This window comes from Narcine bancroftii, chromosome 10 (genome assembly GCF_036971445.1).
Source record: "Narcine bancroftii isolate sNarBan1 chromosome 10, sNarBan1.hap1, whole genome shotgun sequence".
Classification (NCBI taxonomy): Eukaryota; Metazoa; Chordata; class Chondrichthyes; order Torpediniformes; family Narcinidae; genus Narcine; species Narcine bancroftii.
The window spans coordinates 88,513,624-88,533,640 of NC_091478.1; the positions used below are offsets into that span (position 1 = coordinate 88,513,624).

The 20,017-nt window shown below is 40.3% G+C and overlaps 2 protein-coding genes and 1 long non-coding RNA gene across 7 annotated transcripts in view; 2 read left to right on the plus strand and 1 right to left on the minus strand.

Moving 5' to 3' along the window:
* LOC138744897 (uncharacterized) overlaps positions 1 to 1,568 on the minus strand; it is an 84,390-nt gene extending 82,822 nt beyond the window's left edge. The window contains exon 1 of the long non-coding RNA XR_011345851.1: positions 1,141 to 1,568. This is a non-coding gene — a long non-coding RNA (uncharacterized lncRNA). The remainder of the gene's footprint in view (positions 1 to 1,140) is intronic.
* pop4 (POP4 homolog, ribonuclease P/MRP subunit) lies at positions 1,424 to 10,418 on the plus strand. 2 transcript variants are annotated; one of them, XM_069901701.1, is made up of 7 exons: positions 1,424 to 1,735; positions 3,537 to 3,589; positions 4,923 to 5,137; positions 5,911 to 5,988; positions 7,311 to 7,372; positions 8,250 to 8,351; positions 10,282 to 10,418. In XM_069901701.1, the coding sequence occupies exons 1-7, from the start codon at positions 1,669 to 1,671 to the stop codon at positions 10,416 to 10,418; spliced, it is 714 nt and encodes a 237-aa protein (XP_069757802.1). In that variant the 5' UTR covers positions 1,424 to 1,668. The 2 variants fall into 2 exon arrangements, with proteins under 2 accessions (XP_069757802.1, XP_069757803.1); XM_069901702.1 differs by having other exon boundaries at positions 1,434 to 1,693.
* A 103-nt stretch (positions 10,419 to 10,521) lies between these two features.
* Positions 10,522 to 20,017, plus strand: part of LOC138744891 (NLR family CARD domain-containing protein 3-like) — a 48,411-nt gene continuing 38,915 nt past the window's right edge. For 3 of the 4 annotated variants that reach the window (XM_069901697.1, XM_069901699.1, XM_069901700.1), the window contains exons 1-2: positions 10,522 to 10,609; positions 16,368 to 16,494. In XM_069901697.1, the coding sequence (XP_069757798.1) occupies positions 16,431 to 16,494 (64 nt within the window). In that variant the 5' untranslated portion in view covers positions 10,522 to 10,609; positions 16,368 to 16,430. The remainder of the gene's footprint in view (positions 10,610 to 16,367; positions 16,495 to 20,017) is intronic. The other variant, XM_069901698.1, reaches the window with a different exon arrangement.

The following is a 20,017-nucleotide window of genomic DNA, read 5'->3' on the forward strand; positions in this document are numbered from 1 at the left end:
ACCTGACCCCTGGTACTCTGCTTCTGTCCTGAGGGCAGTTACACTGGACTCATTGGTGCCTACCCACCAGCAGAACACTGATGAGTATGTATAGGCACCCAAGACTGTCCAGGACCCACTGTGGCACTGCAGCCACAACTAGTCCCAGCGAACAACCAGACCACCTGACAGACTGAACTTGTGACAAGAATTGTAATCTTTTAAGTCCCACTTCACCCCGCTGAACTCTTTTTTTAAAAAACCAAGGGATGAATGTGGTAATCCATTGTTATGTATAATTGTCTGGTCAGGCACACCTATTGGCTGGTTATACCTGTGACCCCGCCCCACAGGCTCCTGTATAAAGGTGACAGTTTCGCAGCCCCTTGCCGCTCAGTGCAGAACAACCAAACAGTCCGGATGTGCTTGTGTTCTTAAGTGAATAAAAGCCTATTGGTTCCACGACAATAGTCTTTCGAGTAATTGATGGTGCATCATCCATCCCATCCGCCATCAGAATCCTGAATGGGCCTGTCTTTCTTTTTATCTCGCACAATTTTTATTTATTTGGTAAGGTGGTTTATGTAAATATTTGCACCGTGATGCTGCCACAAAACAACGAATTTCATGATGTGTCCCTAACAATAAATTCTGATTCTGGATGTTTCATGTGGGGTTGAGTCCTCTGTATTAACACACTGTTATTTCAGGCAACAGCACTGTGGTGATATGTTTCCTCCACTGTATATAGTTACTGTTGGCTACTGTATATATGGAGCTGGCCAGCCCATGGATGACTCCTACCCTATGACTGTTGTCCTGGGGCATAAAGGTCGAGTCACCTCTCCCTTCCCACCATTCCTATACCTGGATCTGGGCCAGCAAGGTTTTTCCATACAAATAAAGCCTATGGTTCCCTCTGCCTAGTCTTGGTGGTTACTGGTAGTGCACTACGTACCCAGAGTAGACAATACTTATGATTTTTTTTTCATTTTCACCATTGCAGTGGAGGGGGATGGAGTTTATACTGATTGAAGTTTTATATGTATAAAATATATATCCAGACACACATATGTGATGCTGTATTTTCAGTTTCATTCCTTTTTCTTCATTGTATTGTATTTCCCATAAAAATGATTGAAAAGGAAAGAAGAACCGTACCCTGGAATTACTTAGACAGCCCGATATTGGTGGACAGTCCGATCCTTCTAGCAGGGCGAGTGGCTGCGCTGAGACATTGGCCGTGTCCCCTCCCTTCTCCAGAAATTGGAGAGGCCGCACGAAGCCAGGCGCCCCGGCTGACGTCACCAGGGTCACGGCGTCGCGCCCCGGCTGACGTCACCAGGGTCACGGCGTCGCGCCCCGGCTGACGTCACCAGGGTTACGGCGTCGCGCCCCGCGACCATCGTCCCTCTTTTCACGTCAACCCACTCCCCTCCCCCTTCTCCAGAGAATGGAGCCCAGGCGTCCCGGCTGACGTCACCACGGTCACGGCGTCGCGTCCCCCGCGACCATCGTCCCATCCTTTCACGTCAACCCCTTCTCCAGAGGTGGAGAGGCCGCACGAAGCCAGGCGCCCCGGCTGACGTCACCACGGTCACGGCGTCACGCCCCGCGACCATCGTCCCTCCTTTCACGTCAACCCGCCCCCCCTCGAGGACGTCATCAGTCTGCGACCGGGAGGCTGTCATGGCGGCGAGCTCCGAGATAAGAAGTGAGTGTGACCTGGTTCTCGGTGTGGAAGTTAAAGTTTGGCGTGAGCTGTCTCTTTATTTATTATAAATAGCTATGGTCGCTGGATTGAATCTTGTTAAGTGGAAAAAATAAATGGGTTAGAATTGATTCCATGCAAATGCAGCGATTAGAACACACGTCCACGAGGAAAGGATCATTTTAACCGGCCACGCTGAATGACCTATCGCAGTTAAGTTTGTTGAAGCAATGAAGGCGTTCACAGCAGAAGACTTTGCATTCTCATCATATGGATCCAATAACCCAGTTACCAAAGGCAAATTTTGGGAGAAGCGTTGAGGGGTGCTTTTTTTTGGTACTGTAGAGGTAAAAAAGCAACTCAGGTTTATCGTGCTCAAGAAAAGCAAATATTAATATTTCTCAGCTTACAGTTTTTTCCAGGAGAGATTTTGGTGTTTGAACCTCATTTGTAATATGCTCTGAGAGTGTATGTCCTCAAATACATGGGTCTCCTGTTGTAATGAACATTTTAATCCTAGAACAAAATTAAGATGAGTATGCAACCAAAACCTTGTGTAAAATGCCAAGAAATCATGCCAGAATAGTCAAGGAGATGTTTTCTTCCATGAGAATATGAAACAAGTTCAGTTACTTCAAAAGTTCTATTGTGCTACATTTTAACTGAGGTCTTCTAACAAAGCATTGTAATCATTTTGTTTAAAAGCTCATCTTGACTGAGTTATCCTTTTATGGCCTTTAGGCATATTTTATGCACGACCCATATATGAAATGCAATGTGAATAATTTCCTTGTTTATAGATGTACATATTTCAAACTTAATTTCCTTTCCATTTATTCCCATTATTTTCCTTCGCAAACATTTTTTCTGATTTGTGATTTTCAAGTATTAATTAGTATACCTGCCAAATAGTTTCAATTTTATTAAAAACTAACCTAATTGTCAAGTTATTTTAGAAGAGACATAAATCCTATCTGTGGCCACAATGTGTTATACCATTATGATTAGGTCCAACAAGTGTACAACTTTATTTTTTCTTATTGAGCTGTTGTAAATCTGGCTGATCTCTCACATTGTTCAAAACAAAAATAACTTCTTCAATTTGTAGCTTCGAGATTTGAACAGTAATGCTAGGAAATGTGCTGATGCAGTAGGAACTCAAATCTATTCAGTCACTGATCGGTGTAGCCAATATTTCAGTCATGACACAATATATGTTTATCTGAAATTAGTTTACGTGATCATTGTATTCAACGAAATGTGAAGTAAGCCAAATAATTTTAGGATGATATTTAAATATGTTAAGTTTGTTTTGACAAAGGCGTGTAAAAATTTTGGAGCTATGCTATTTGCCAGACATGTTACATCAGTTTGAAGCCAGACTGATGATTGTTTTCCTTCCAACTCCATCTACAAAGGAGATGACAAGTTTTCCCACCAGGATATGTCCCACATCTTTGAAATAAAATAAAAAATCTTACTGATGATCTTGGTGAAGCAAAGTTGATCAGAGCTTCTAATATTTTAGCAGAAAATTTCAGGATAGAAGGAATGAAATCTATTTATTGCCAATTCAACATATTTATATTGTTCAGATTTTCAAACAGTTTTATAAGGATTTGTAGCATCTGGCTTCAACAGTGCTTCACTTATAGGATTAGGCACTGCATATGCTGTATTGGATATACAATACATTCCAACAGTGCAGTGATATTTTGTAATTCATTATTTTATTTGAATTAACTGTGCACTTTAGCATGCTAAAATAGCTAGCTGTCTAATTTGGTTTTGTTAACTGTTGATCTGTTACATAATTTAACTGAACGTCTGTATGTTGTTGTTAAAGGAATTATTTACAGCAGAATTCGCCCTGATGCAGGAGACAATTTAGAACTTCAGGTATGCTGCTTTGTGGTCACTGTCGCCCTCTTGTGGTTTTTATGTTGGCAAGCCTTAAAACAGCATGGTTGGAACATTTTGTTGTGTTAAAACAGCCTGAAATGTACTGCTTTTGTTTGAGGCACATTCATAGTGTGATGTATGAGTATTATATTTCAAAATTATTTTCAAATGCAATAATATTAATATTATTGATGAAGATTTCCAGGCCAAAACATTGGCGATTCTTTTTCTCCCACTGATACTGCTCAACCCACTAAGTTACTACAATAGATTGTTTTTTTTTCTCTTCAGGTTCCAGTATCTGCAGTTCTGTGTTTCTAATGTTAATATTCTCTTTATTTTCGTATATAATTTCTTATATATAAATAAGATGTTACTAGGGATACATACAAATGCACACAGTTACTCCCCGACTTATGGCTGAAACTTGGGCAGAAGGATTGGTCGTATCTTGGAATGGACATATGTCAGAACTCTGCACATTTGTTAGAAAAAATATATAAAATTTACACAGTTTATGTTATATTTGACAAACTATAACCGGGATATAGGGCATGGAAGAGCCAAAATATGCTCATGTGCAGTGAGTTCGCCTATTGGAGTTTGCTTGGTGCATGTGCGAGAGTTAAGAGCTCTAACGATATGGAAGATCCAAGATACAAGGTACCTTTTATTGTCATGTAAAAATACATAAAGGTGTAATATACATGATATACTTCAACTTTTGTCTGCCGAAGTCATGTCATGAGCATCGCCCAGCATCCCTAACGATAAGAGAAAGAGAAGGAAAAGAGAATCTCCCTTCAGAGACACTGAGTGTCCATGGATTTGCTTCCAGAACACCCACAGCCTCTGCAGTCTCACAGACTCCTTTTCAAACCATTGGTGACCTGAGCTCTAGATCTAAACCTCTTACATGATCAGAAATCCTTTAGCACCTGAGGCCCTTCGGGAGCCCTTCTTGCCTTCAACACCCTCATAAATGCTGATTCCGATATCTCCAGTCTCCTGCACCACACAGCCATTGTGAACCCTCAGACTACAAGTTGCCAACAGCCGACATGAATCCTTCAGCCACTGAGCCCCTCTCTGATCCACTGCCAATGTCATCTTTCTGTTGGATCATATCCTATGCTTCTCAATGAGGGATGTTCTTTCCGCATCAGTCCTGTTTCTCACTTAAAAATTTTTTTTTTTTAATTTGCCTATGTGCTTCCTATGTTATAGGGAACAACTTTTGATTGCCTAACTAATGTCTTTTATTTGGGGATTGCAATCCTTTGAAAAGTTATTTGTAAATTTAACATATTCATGAATTATTTTTTGACAGCTTCCTGAAGGCAAAACGTCTGCAAAGTTTGTCACGTCATTTCTGAGATCCAGTGTACCACAATTGCGCCCTGAAGAAGTTCAGAATTATTTGTATAAAAGTCTTCCTCTTCTTTGTCCCACGACAAAGCTCAAAAAAAAGAAGAAAAGAAAGTGTCTGTCTGCCAAAGAGAGGAGGGACTTGAGGATATTTGAGCTCAAACCAGAACAACAAAGGTGATGTTTGCCTTATTTGTGTGAAGATAAGTCTCCTCCGTTCTGTTTTTAAAGGAGCAGAAATTGCTGAGGTATCTTGTGTATTTGTTTAAATCTCCAATATTGAATTATGTGCACATTGTCAATCAGGTTATTTAGTTTCTGAACAGCCTGATTTTTTAATTCAACCTTTATTTCTCATTCACTGATGTGAATATCATAATAAAGCATCTAAATGACACAAGTGCAATACTACTAGCTAGGGATGGACACTATATCCAAGATTCCTTCATCCTGACTATGTTCCTTGTGTCCACGGACATTAAACTAAAAAAATGATGGTGAACTTCATTTTCTGAACTGGTAACTGTAAATCATGAATAACTGAGGGGAAAAAAAGATTAAAAAAAAATAAAAGGTTATTAAATTGAAAATGACAAAGAATACATTGAGAAATCTCTTACTGATCATATAGCATTGTGTGATCAAACAGCATTTTTGTTTGTTTTTAACATTATTGATGTATTATCCCTGTCATCTTCAGCAAATATTGGGTAAACTTTCTGCATTAAACATTAATGAGAAAGTACAAAAGTGCAAGTACTTTGTGTTGCAATCATAATATTTGTGATGTGCTGAACATTTTATAATGTAGACCCAAAACATGTTCGACATTGAAAACTGATCAGACATTTTCTGATATTTCAAAGGGCATTTCAGAGAAATACTCATTTTTTCCCTATCAGTTTTATATGATTTTAGGGCTACTAATTTGAAATATTACACTTTTTCAGGTATGAACTGTTTCTCCCATTGCATGAACTGTGGAAGCAATACATTAGAGATCTATGTAATGGCTTGAAACCTCAAATGTAAGTATAGCCATCACATTATAAATGGACACTTCATAACATTGTATGTGGAGACTTTGTAACATTGTATGTGAGCTTCAGATTTCAGATGGTCAGAGTACATACATGACATCACATATTACCCTGAGATTCTTTTTCCTGCGGTAAGACAGAATTACCACTTCTTGATAGGGCAAAAAAACTGTACACATGTAAACAAATAAAGAAGTATAATGTGAAGAGCCTATTCATATTCTATTTTCTTTTTGCATGATCAACTGCAGCAAGACTCCAATAACATTCAGAAATATTTAGGGGCAGCATGGTTGGCTTAGCGATTAGCGCAATGCCTTTACAGTGCCGATGATTGGGACCCGGATTCTTATCCCATGCTGTCTGTGAGGAGACTGTACATTCTCTCCATGTCTGCATGGGTTTTTCCCAGGAGCTCAGGTTTCCTCCCACCAGTCAAAGCATTCCGGGGGTGCAGGTTAATTGGGTGGCCGAAATTACCTTTTACATGCTGTGTGTCTAAATTTAAATGGACTGATTTGTGGCTGTCGATCCATACAAGTACCAGACTGACTATATCTTTGACGCTCAACGTCATTAGTGCTGATGCATTAGGTTTCTTTAAGAGCAGGGTATTTTAGAGGTCATCATTTATTCCTTCCCTATCTGGACTTACCATTACAAATGCCGTGGTTACGAGCAGATCACAAATTGAGAATCGCTGTTGTGAGCGACTTGCCTCATGACTACTCAATGTCTTGCCACTATCCATACCCATCAAATTTCTTGAGTATATTCCACACTCTTAATATATGCAGCTGTAATAGTCCTCGAAGTTCAATACAATGCGAACTATTTGATTGGCATTTCATCTGCCATCATAAATATTCACTTTTTTTTTCTATCTTGTGGCTACATTGTGCATCATTGACATAAATGGCTCACCAAAACAGATCTACCTTAACCCATAATGTCTGCTAATGAGGATAACATGCAGGTTTCCTTCGCAAAACCCACACCATTATCTTGGAAATATCTTGATTCAGGCCAAATCCTGGAACTTTTATCTTTATTCTTTGGAAAATATGTAAATTCTGGAAGTGTTCAAAGAAAAATGAGAACTATGTTAAGGAAGTTCTAAATCTTATTTAAAAATTGTTGTTTCTGAAATGCTGAACTTATTGATTTCTAAATAAAGCATTTTGAGTTAATAAATTGTTTTAAGTAACATTTAGGGTTCCTCCTTAAGCCCTTTTGAATAATGCCTGACTTAGAAAGGATATCAGAGTGCCTGAGTGATTCTTATACAGTGGTTTTTAAAACATTTATAGGTCTATGAATATGATCCAGACAAAGCTGATGAAGGCAGACTTTCATGGAGCCATCGTGACAGGTATATAGATTTTTTGGTATTGAGCAAGGTACACAGAACTCTTGCCATGGGAAAAAAAAACTAGATGAAAGTACAGCTGCCTTTTAAAAGAAAGTGTTCAATTCATGTTAATGTCAATTTTTTTATTGCCTTCAACAGAGAAAATTAACAGGAGATTTGACAGTATTTAAAATTGGTGTAGTTGGGTGTGGAACTAACTGGATTGCATTTTGGATGAACATTGCAGACTTGATGTAGTTGAATAGTTTCTTCTGTGCCTTTCAATACCAAATTTCTGTGAGTAATAATGCACTGCAAGTATGGTATAAAAGCTGAAAAATTGAAATGCATTACGTTCCATTACTGATGGAAGAGCACTAGGACTTTGTTTCCAACCTGCTTAACTATTTAAATTCCTGCCACACCAATTACTACAACTTCAGCTAAGCTTGTATCTATGCAGTTTTGATGAAAGATCCTAAATTCACATTTCTATCTGCATAGGTGTTTGGCTAAGTACTAATGTTTTCTATTTTCACATTTCCATCATCTACAGTTTATTACTTGTGGGTTTTTCTATTTTCTGTTGAATTGGGATCTGCATTTTTAAAGGATTCAATTAAATCTACATCACATAATTATGAATTGGTTATGTTTTTATGTTGGCCATCAGATGTTTAATGGGCATAATATGTGAAGGGCTAAAATCCTTTTTTGCTTATGATGTGCCATTAATTATAAATGTCTTAAAGAAACTTCATGTTTCAGAAATATAAAATTAATCTATCCGTTCACCATATGTTGGCAATGATTCGTCAGTATAGAACCATAAAGAAATTTTATTTTTACATTGTATTGAGATTTACATTTACAAATTGAATTTCTGTTTTTATTGCAGTAGTGAAGTCCAAATGTCCCTCTAATGTGGGAACAACTGGAATTATTCTGCAGGAAATGAAACATATATTCAAGATTATTACTGTGGAAAATAAGCTTAAAGGTATTATTTCAAACCCTTGTTAATGAATTTCATCTCCCTTTGTAATGAATTTCATATCCTTTAAATAAACAGTTAAATGAATGAAAATTTGGTAATAAATTGAATCAAATCCTTTGTGAAAATGAGATCGTTGTGGGTAGAGTTGAGAAACTGCAAAATTTAAAAAAAAGTACCCAGATTCAAGTTACATGCAAGCTTCTAAATAGTAGCCAGGGTGTATGGTGTAAATTACAACAAGAATTAGATAAAGCATATAAAAATAGTCAAGAATTACTTCAATCTGCAGCTAGACTGGGAAAATCAGGTTGGCACTTGAAGAGAAGGAATTTGTGGAATGTTTTCCAGAGCATCAGACAAAAAGCAATTCTAGATTTGGCGCTGTGCTGATTTGGGTGCTTAAAGTAAAAGAACCATTAGGTGGCAGTGATCACAACATGAACTGATTTGTGGCTTCTCTCTGTAGTTTGAGAGGAAATAACTGAAATGGGAGGTGTCGTGTCACAGTTGAGTAAAGGGATCTGTGGAGACATGAAGAGGAACTGGCCAAAAATGATTGGAAGGGAACCATAAGAGGGAAGAGAGTAGAGTTGCAATGGCAAGAGTTTCTGGGGAAGAGGTTTGGGAGAATTGGCAAGGAAGTGGCAGATGGAATACAGTGTTAGGAATTATATGGTCATGCACTTTGGTAGAAGGAATAAAGTAGTAGACAGTTTTCTAAATGGGGACAGAAAGCAGAGGTCCAAAGGGACTTGGTGTTCCTTGTGCAGGATTCCCTGAAAGTTAACTTGCAGGTTGGATCACTAGTAAAGAAGGCAAAAGAAATTTTAGCATTTATTTCAAGAGGACAAGAATGAAAAAAGCAAAGATGTAATACTGAGGTCATACAAGGCATTTGGTTAGAGCACATTTGGAGTATTTTGAGCAGTTTTTTGTCCCATGTCTAAAGAAGGATATGGTGGTGTTGAAAGGATCCAGGGGAGGTTTACAAGAATGATCCCAGGGATGAGAGGGTTAACATATGTGGGTTTGATAACTCTTGGCCTGTACTCGCTGGAATTTAGAAGGATGAGTGGAGATCTCATTGAAACATAAATCTTGAAATAGCTAGGTAGAGTAGATGTGGAGAATATGTTTTCAGTAGTGGGGGAGTCTAGGATCAGAGGACACTGTCTTGGAATAAAAGAATGTCCCTTTAGAATAAAGCTGAGGAGAAGTTTCTTCAGTCAGCATGTTGTGGATCTGTGGAATTCATCGCCACGGGCGGATCCAGGAGCCAAGTCCTTATGTATGAATTACAGAAACAGAACCCCTGTGTAATCTGGGGTATGCTGTATTGTGAACAGCACACTTGCTTTATAGTGCACTCATTATAGTGTTTTTCTGGCAGTTGCTGAATTTATTATGATGCAACCAAATGTCCAGTCTCTTGGAGGAGGATGAAATATTAAATATGTCAAAGTCTGGAAATAATCAAAAAGGAAAATGGATAAATCTATTTTTTTGTTTCTGTATTTCATCAGAATAATGACAACATTTTTTTGGTATTATCATATACTTAGTTTCATTCCTGTAATAACTAAATTGGAATAGTAGAAATGGTAGTTAATGTTCTTTGTGCAGACTCGATGGGCTGAGAGGTCTATTTTGGTGCTTGATATTTGATGTTGGGCTTTGCCAGTTCCTCAAACTGGTGACACAATCATCCCAGATATTGATTCTCTCTGGGCTGCATGTTATAATTTTTCATCACATTGATTATGCATTAACAATGGCATTAATTACTATTAATGGGATAGAACAATCTTACCAAAAAAAATTACAGAAGTTGTAAAACATTCAGAACTGAAGCACATTTTAAATTTGACTTCACACACTAATGTTTTTTTTTGCTTTCTTTATCCACCAACCCCCTAACATCCTGCAACAACAGTTATTCCAAAGCAAAATAACATCTTCAGTGTGGAAATCGATGGCTTTATCTCATATATCTATGGCAACATGTTTCAGTTGAGATCAAGTGAACGTTCTGTGAAGAAATTTAAAGGGAAAGGAAGCATAGACCTTTAAATCAAAGGCAGTGCTAATGCTGTATTTCACCAACCACATCTTGATTCCACTTTGCAAGACACAAGAACTTGCACATCTATCTCAACCAGTGTGATCATGTAAACACTGGAATTTTAAAAAATCTACTGAACTATTCTTTCATATTCTTGCATTTGATAACTGACCAATGAAAGGATTTCTCACAACATTAGGTAAATACCTTCTTGTTTGCTATTATAAGATCAGAATTTTTTTTACCCATTGTTAATTGTAATGTTTGTTACAGAAATGCAGCATCAAGGATTAAATTTGTTATTTTGGCAGCTACAATGAACAGTATCTAACAAATAAATATGTCCCAGTGCACTTCACAAATAAATGCACCTTCAACCAGATTAATAGATTAAAGTGGTGTGCTTTAAGGATTGTTTTAAAAAGGAAAAGGAAAGAAGTGCAGGTTGACGATTCCCTTGAGACCTATAAATCTGAAGTTAAAACTGCTAATTGTAAAGTGTTAAAATAAGATTGAATAGTGACTGAAACTATGCTCAGGAAGGAATTGAAACTGGAGAGAACAAAGTCTGAGGAGGAATTTTGACCACTTTAAAACTAAGACAATATATGAAGACACTGAACATCAGGAAAATCAGTAGCAGTGGAGGAGATGGCCTGGTTCATTGTAGAATGGAGACAACAAAATCTTTTTGATGGGTTGATGCTGGAGAAGTGTGCAGGTTTGAAATTGGCTATTGTCTGTGCAAGTCTGTGAGATGGAAATGTTAAGAGAGTTTGAGGTTTAGTCTGACATGTAGAATGAGAGTGAGAACTATAAAGTTCAGCCTCAAATGTGACTTGAGGAGATCATGATTCAAGGAAAGAAGCTCAAAATTTTCCTTTGTTGTTCTGGGAAATACTGTGACTTATTAACCACTTGGATGACACAATTACTCTTGTCCATGAACCAGGCTGTTTCACTTCGACCTTTTGCTGCAACAAATCTGTCTTTAGCAATTTTGTTTTTAACTTGTAAATCTTTAAAATATTGAAAATGAAGCACAGGCTCCTTTGTAATAACACAAAATGTTGCTAAGTCAGAAAAATCCTGATGTTCATGATTAACTGTAATGTGTGCAAGTGAAGTTGTGGGTAAAACACTAAATTCTGCAGACATGGTATTTGAACAATGGTGAGAAATTCAGCAGGTCAAACAATGTACTTTATATAGCAAACATAAAGATACATAGCCAGTGTTTCGGGCTCGATCATCATGGTATTAAAAAATATAGGCAGGAGCCCGAACATAATGGTGGGGGAGGAGCCCAGACCCAATTGAAAGGAGGTAATAGGTAGATAAGAGATGCATGGCTGAAATGTTGGTTAAAGGTGAAAATGTCATTATTGTCACATAACATACATGAAATTCTTTAACTTTTTCTTCCGTAAGGCAGACAGAGAGTCACCACTTTGTTCAGCGCCCCTCACAGAAACCTACAGCACCTGGTGTTCCTCGGCAGTTTCCCCTCTAATTACTGACCAGGCATGAGCCTGCTTAGCTTCCAAGATCAGACAATCTCACATATCTTTATCTTTGCTATATAAATTACACTGTTTGAACTGCTGAGTTTCTCCAGCATTGTGTTTTTACTTCTGAATAAGAAAGTTGTTCTTCTGAGACTGAACCAGTTCTTATGTTTATGATCAGTTGGCTCCTTTGGTATCCCTGTGACAGGGATATCCAAATGAAAGGTAATAAGAGGATGTCATCATTTGATATTTAACAAGATTAATTTAAGAGCTGGGTAGTTAAATCATTCAAGCTTGCTCATGTGGAATATAATGTATTGAAGTTTTCAGGTAATTATTAGGCAAATAACACCTAGCCAGGTCATTATATTTAAATACTTCTATTTGGATATCAAAAGACTAAGCGTTTTTTTTTAATTCCATGAAGCCATATCAGTGAATTGTTTGAGAGGACCAAATGTCACTCTTCCAAATGTCACTAAACCAAACAAGATGGAATATAACTTGGAAAATGCCAATGTTTTGCATTAGGAACACAACAAAAAATTGGTGTATTAAATGCATTTGTTTGTGGTCATTTTCAAAGGGACTTGGGTGTGATTATCTGTAACTCACTGAAGCCCAACGTGTAGGTCCCAATATGCAGGTGAAACAAGCAAAATAGAAAGCAACATTGTGTTTGCCTTGTAAATGGAGCCTCGCTGAAAGCTTATGGGTTATATTGCAGCCAGTGGTGAGAGTTTCAATGCAACAGGGACACAGGATAAAGTTTTGTATTTAAATGCTTGGAGCATAAGGAATAAAGTCGGACAGCTATGGATTGGCATGTATGTAATGGCCATCACGGAGTTATGTCTAAAGGACAGATGGTGTTGGAAGCTTAATGTCCAAGGCTACACAGTGTATTTAAAAATAAGCAGAGTGGCTCTTTTGTTAAGGAACAACATTAATAATTTGAGAGTGACATTGGATTAATAGATATAGAATCATTGTGTGTTAAGAAATGGCAAAGTTAAAAAGACACTTGACAATTATGTACAGATCTCCAAACAGTAGCTGGGACGTGGACAACAAATTACCACAACAAATAGAAAATGTGTTAGAAGGACAATGTTATGGTAGTCATAGGGGATTTTAACATGGAAGTAGATTGGAAAAACCAGTTTGGGACTGGATCTCAAGAGAGAACTTGTAGAAAGCCTACAAGATGACTTTTTAGAAAAGAATGTCGACGAACCCGCGAGGGGACCAGATTATTGGATCGTGTGTGTGTCATGCACCAGGGGTAATTAGCAGTGTTCCCAATATGATTGAGTTCAATTTGAGATTTAACAAGGAGAAACTAAAGTTAGATGTGTTGATATTTCAGTGGAGTAAAGGCATGAGAGAGGAACTGGCCAATGTAGATTAGAAGGGGACACTAGTAGGGAAGACATCAGAGCAGCAATGGATTACAATTCTGCAAGAAATAAGGAAAGTGCAGGATAAATACATACTTAAAAAAGACGAAACATTCTATTAGAAAAATGTCACAATTGTGGCAGACATGAAGCCAAAGCCAATGAAAATCAAAAGAGAGCATACAAATAAACAAAAATTAGTGGGAAGATAGAGAATTGGAAAGTTTTTAAAAAGCAGAAGGTAACTAAAAATGCACAAGGAGAGAAAAGATAAAGTAGGATAGGAGGCTAATAAATAATATCAAAGAGGATACAAAAAGCATCTCAAGTAAAAGAAAGGGGAGAATAGACATAGGACAACTAGAATAAGAAATAATAAGAAGAAACAGAATTTATTGTCATACTTTCCTTTCTGTTGCCTCCCTCCACTCACAAATAGTGGGGTGACATGCGATTTTCTAGTGCTCCAGGACCACAACACTTCCATAATCTCTCCCACTACTTTTTCAGAGCACGAGGGTTCAATCCATTTGGTCCAGGTGACTTATCCACCCTTAGACCATTCAGCTTTCTGAGCACTTTCTCCCTTCCCAGATACCCTTCAACACCTGGCTGACTGCTAATGCCTTTTACAGTGAAGACAGATGCAAATACTCATTTAGTTCCTCTGCCATCTTCTTGTCTCCTCCCATACCACCATATGGGACCACAAACAGTCCTTCCAGATGAAGCAACACTTGTGGATCTGCAGGTGTCATCTACTGCATCTGATGCTCTAGTTGTATCCTTCTCTGCATCAGAGAGACTGGGTGCTTTGGGAGTTCTCTTTGCTGAGCTTCTTTGCTCTATCTGCATCAATGACAGGGATCTCCCAGTAGCCAACAATTTAAATTCTACGCCCCACACTAACATGTCTGTCCATGGCCTCATGCACTGCCAAAGGCCATCTGTAAATTGGAGGAACAACATATAATCTCCCATTCTCCACCTCTTCCATATCCCTCGGTCTTTCCTCCAGCTCTCCACTACTTCCCTCTCCGTTCACAGAGCTATTCCCCTTCTGATTTCTGATGTGCCCTCCCTCCCTTATCCACCTATTACCTCCTGCCTGTGGGATGGTGCTCCTCCCCCTGGCCCTTCACTCCCCGTCCCCCGCCGCCATTTTATTCCGACCTCTGTCTACATTTTGCTCATGCCTTGGTGAAGGGCTCAAGTCCAAACTATTGGTTATGTATCTTTATTTTTGCTATATGAAGATCTCTGTTTGACTGACTGAGGAGTCTAGCACCAGTGTACATAGTTGATAATAAGATACAAGCTACTTAGGATGGATATGAGGAAAGATTTCTTCATTCAGAGGATGGTGAATCTTTAGAAGTCTCTTCCCCAGAAATATTTAGTGCCTCATCTATAGTTTAAAATAGAAATTAATCAAGCAATCTGGTTTGGGGTTCAGAAGGAAATGAGTACAGATATAGGGAATGGATAACTAAAGGATTTATTAATACAGAAACAACCGGATGGCGAACTCAGCTCACAGTGGCAGATCAGGAGGAATTAATAGCATAAAGCAAGGTGATTAGCAATTTACAACCAGTTGGAACCTAAACCCAGCAGCAGAATGCAATCAGAAGCAGTTCCAGGAAGGTGGGGGGGGGGGGGGGGGTGGAGGGGAAAGAGAGAATGCAGCTGGCTTCCAACCCCAGAATACGCCCATAGGGAAAGGGGGATTCCGATGACAGAGGGTACCCTACACACAGACTACCTACAGGGCTATACAAAGATAATTGGAAGTGTTGCTACAATGCCAGTATCAGCTTAAGGGGTTGCTAGTCCCTTTCCTGCGAACACGTGACAAAGAGAAAATAACACTGGTGCTGTGGTTTTATAACCTGCCCTGCTCAGCAGAAGCTTCAGACATAACAGGAAATAATTACTGACTATGTTCTAGTCAAGGATGTTTAACTCTAGATTACAGATCATATCACAGAACAACATGATCAAATCAGAGAAGTATAAAATATCTTGTGTAAGGGAATTTTAAGTGTATTATTTGTATAATTTTTATATTCAATATTGATTTTGGACATAATACAAGTTAGGATTTGATTGTTTAATTATAATTATAGAATTTGATATCCTGAACAAAATTTAATGTAATAATTAATGGTTATACTTCTAATTTTCAATTGATATGTGACATATATAGGATGTGATTTGATTTATGTTATCATTAATATACCTTGTGTAAAAGGGTTTTTTTGTTCAACTTAATAAAAATATATTAAAAAGAAAGGATCTGATGGGCTTTGTGTATTGTCACCCTTACCTCATCAGTCTAGCGAGCCCACACTGGCCATCAACCATCGATTTGTTATTTACCCCATTTTTTTCATCAAACCCCCCCCCCCCCCCCCCCCAGATTTTATCACTCACCTGAACATGAGTGGCAATTTACAGTGACCAATAAACATCCCAATCGCCACATCTTTGGGATGCCAGCAGAAACAAGAACACCCAGTAATGACCCACATAACAGGGAGAACATGTAAATTTAACATGAACAGGTCAGGATTGAACCTGGATCTCCAGCGTTGTGAGACAGCTCTACCAGATGGGTCGCTGGGCCACCCAACTGTTTCTTACCAAACTTTCCTCCTCTGAGTACTCTCGCTAACTCCAGTATCCTGCCCTTTTCTTACAGTAACTAGGAAATTTCTCTTTCAAGCCTTGATTTAATCTTTATAAAGCTGCTTTATAACAGCAAATAATCCGGTCATACCCCTTGTTTACCCTGATACAATGTATTTTCAATTTAAAGTCTTTATGATGAGTTGTATTGGCCTGATTCTTTGTACTGAAATAAATCCTCCATGTGGTATTGTTTCTATTTGACAGTTCAATTTTCATGACATTTGGCAATTTATGTTTTTTTATGAGCATACAACAAAATGTGTAAATTATTGTTCAAATTAATGGTAAATCTTTTTGCTATTTCCTTTTTAAGAGACGGCCCCATTTTAAATGTTTTTACTTTCATTTTCAGTTTTGCTGCTGGTCTGGTTGAGCTAAGTTGTTTTTTTTTAAACCTCCAAAAAGTATTTTCAAAATGAGAAAGCCTGAAATTTGGCTTCCTTTTGAACTGGTGACATTTTATATTCTCTCATCTGTGGGTAAGTGATATCAACAGAATATGTTAAATATTGCTAACAAGCAAGTAAGGTTTTAAAAGAAATAAAGAAGAACATTAGGTACAAATGTTCTTTGCTTGTAAGAATTACAGAGTTATTTTAATAATAACCTCTTTTTCTACTGATTACCAAGTCACTAACATAATGCTAGAGAAACCAGGCAGGCCAAACAGTGTTCTTTAAGTAGCAAAGATAAAAATACATAACTGACGTTTTGGGCTTGAGTCTTCAACAAGGTATGCAAAAATATCAGCAAGTATCTGAATAAAAGGGTGAGGAGGAGGCATGGGAGTAGAGTAAAAGCAGGAGGTAATAGATGGAAAAGGGAGGGAGGAAACAGCAGCAAGCAAGGGGAGGAGGGATGGTGGATGAATAGAGAGGGAAGGGGATAGAGAACTGAGGGAAAGAAGATGAGGAAGGGAGAGCAGGTTAGCAGAAACCGGTAAAGTCAACGTTAATGGCATCCAGCTGGAGAGTGTTTCTCCAATTTACAGGTGGTCTTGGTGGGGTAGTACATGGACAGACATGTGAGTATGGGAGTGGAATGTAGAACCAAAATGGTTGGCCTCTGGGAGGTCCCTGTCACTTGTGAGGACAGAGCAAAGGTGCTCAGCGAAGTGATCTCCAATCTCTGATGTATAGTAGGCTACAAAGAGAGCACTGGATGCAGTAAATCAATCTTTTGGATACACAATTGCAGTGTTGCTTCACTTGAAAGGATTGAGGATCCAGACTGGTGGGGGAGGAGGTATGGGCTCAAGTGTGGTACCTCATGTGGCCACAGGAGAAAATGCTGGGGTGGGGGGGGGGAGAAATTAGTGCACGAGGGTGTTATGGAGGGGACAATCTCTCTGAAAGCAAAGAGGGGAAGATGTGTCTGGTCGTGGGATCCTGTTGTAAGTGCCAGAAATTCCTTGAGGATAATGTGTTGGATACCGAGACTGGAGGGGTGGTAGGTGAGGGCACGGGCGACCAGGGCAGATGAGCAGGAAATGGAGATGTGGGTGAGGGCTGAGTTGATGGTGGTGGAGGGGAAGCCATGTTTGAGGAAGAAGGCAGTCATTTCAGAAGATCTGGACTTGAAGGCCTCATCTTGGGAACAGATGTGACAGAAAATGTGAGAAGGGAATGGTGTAGCGGGCCGAGCGACTGCGCGAGTAAACGGGCCGAGTCAACGCAACACTCAGCCAGTCCAAAATGGCACAGGCTCCGCTTCACTGCAAAGAAGGAGCCCATGCCTAGCACCAAGTATGGGCTAAGGAACCCTCCACACTGCGACGCGATGTCGTCACTTGAGGAAGCCGGAGGGTACGTCACCAGAAGTGGGTGGTCCAGCACAGAGACATGGCGAATTCAAACCGATAAAGTCATTCTTTGGCTCACCCTCACACTGTGTAGACGTCTCTTCACTAGGTAGCATTGCCGCAGTAGTCACTTCAGTGGTGACCCCAACGGTTTCAACATTTTGAAACCAGCATCGATCACACAAAAATGTAACAAAGGGCTAAATCCATAGTCGCAGTGCCTGCGACCAACTTGTGGGCATACATCTCCCACTGTTCTAGGCATGCTAGCCCAGGAATTGACTACAGCTGGATGAGTCACAGTTCCACATAAGAGGAATCGTTTCAGAGGACACCAAGTTCTGGCATGTCATCAGTGCTTTGGACGCCGCCACAGCTGCCCAAGTAAGCTCCTTCATAGAAAGCCCACTGAAGGAGCGCAAGTATGAGCAATTCCGACGTTTCCTCCTCGACACCCTAAAGCTCAGTGAGCGTGCTATTATAATCCTCAACATGCAGGGCCTGGGTTACAGAAACCCCTCCTAGCTAATGCAGGAGATGGTGGCCCATGAGACTGTTTCCTGATCATGGCCCTAATCCTCTCGAAACTACCAGTACGTGCATCTTCAGCAATTTTGGACATGGATTTCAGTGCCCTGCACCTCGTAGCCAAGGAGGCAAACAGGCTATTCCACATGCCACAACAGAGCTCCCTCCACCTGCAACCAGTCTACGCAATCGGTGCCACCACCTTGTCCAGTCCACCAGAAACACCAGTGGTAGCTGCGGCACAGCAGCAACATGAAGGGCGCGTAGAGCAGAAGAGTGAGTACTGTTTCTACCACAGCCGATGGGGCAGGAACACATAGTGGTGCTCCTACCCCACCGCCAAAACTAACATGGTGATAGGAAACGGGCAGGCTGGCTGCCAATAGTGGCCTCGGCAGATGGCACACAGAAAGAACTACTCTACCTCAGAGACCAGAGGACCAAGGGGAATTTCCTCAGGTGCAGAGATTAGCCTTACCCACCTACATTCTTTGAGGCACGACACAACACCAAAGGCCTTCTCCTGCAAGCAGCCAACAGGTCCTCCATTCCCAGCCATGGCACCTGTCTAGTCACCAGCCATGTTGCAGATGCTGTTTTTCAGTGGTAGTGCACCATCACAGCAGTGGGACAGGCGCTTCTCAGAGTGGATTTCCTCTGGGTTCACGAACTGCTGGTAGACATGACAAGATGCCAGTTAATAAATGCCACAACGTTCCAGTCTTTCCTCCTCATCCTACAGAGATGCTCTTTCCTGTCACTGGGAATCCACGCCCTGGACCAAGACAAGTATGCCTCCATACTGGTCAAATAACAAGCTTTATTGGAACTGAACTTCCATGACGTCAACCCGCCACATGGCGAGGAACACCACATGCCGTCTAGCACCTCGGTGCATGCACGAGCCCAGCGCTTCCCGCCAGACAAGCTACAACAAGCCAAGGATTTGGGGGTCATCCGCCATTCCAACAGCCCGTGGGCCTTTCCGCTCCACATGGTGCAGAAGAGTTCTGGTAGTTGGTGTCTGAAAGGTGACTACCGATGTCTAAACTAGGCAACGGTCCCAGACCAGTACCCCATCCCACACGTCCAGGATTTCACCACGAGCCTACTTGGCTGTAGGGTATTCTCCAAGGTGGACCTCGTGAAGGGATACCACTAAATCCTGGTATACCCCAGCGAAGTCCAGAAGGCAGCCATCATCACACCTTTCAGCCTCTTTGAATTCCTAAGAATGCCTTTCAGACTCAAAAACACAGCCCAGACATTCCAGCAGCTAATGGACATCCTGTTCAATAGTCTGCAGCTGTTCTGACTTAGAGTGAACCCAGCCAAATGCCAGTTTGGCCTACAAATAATAGACTTCCTGGGGCATCGCATTACCCCAGAGGGTGCCACGCCACACTCCCCAACAAGGTGAAGGCCATTTAGAACTTCCGTAAGCTAAGCACAATCAAAGGACTACAGGAGTTCCTGGGGATGGTTAACTTCTACCATTGCTTCCTCCTGGGAGTGGTCACCTTCATGCAGCCCCTGTTAAGCTTCATCAAGCTCGGTGACAAGATGCTGCAATGGATGCCACGGAGGCTTTCAATGCCACCAAGTCAGCACTGACAAAGGCCACGGTACTGGCACACCTGGATCCCACCTCCCTCCGGCCCTCACAACGGACA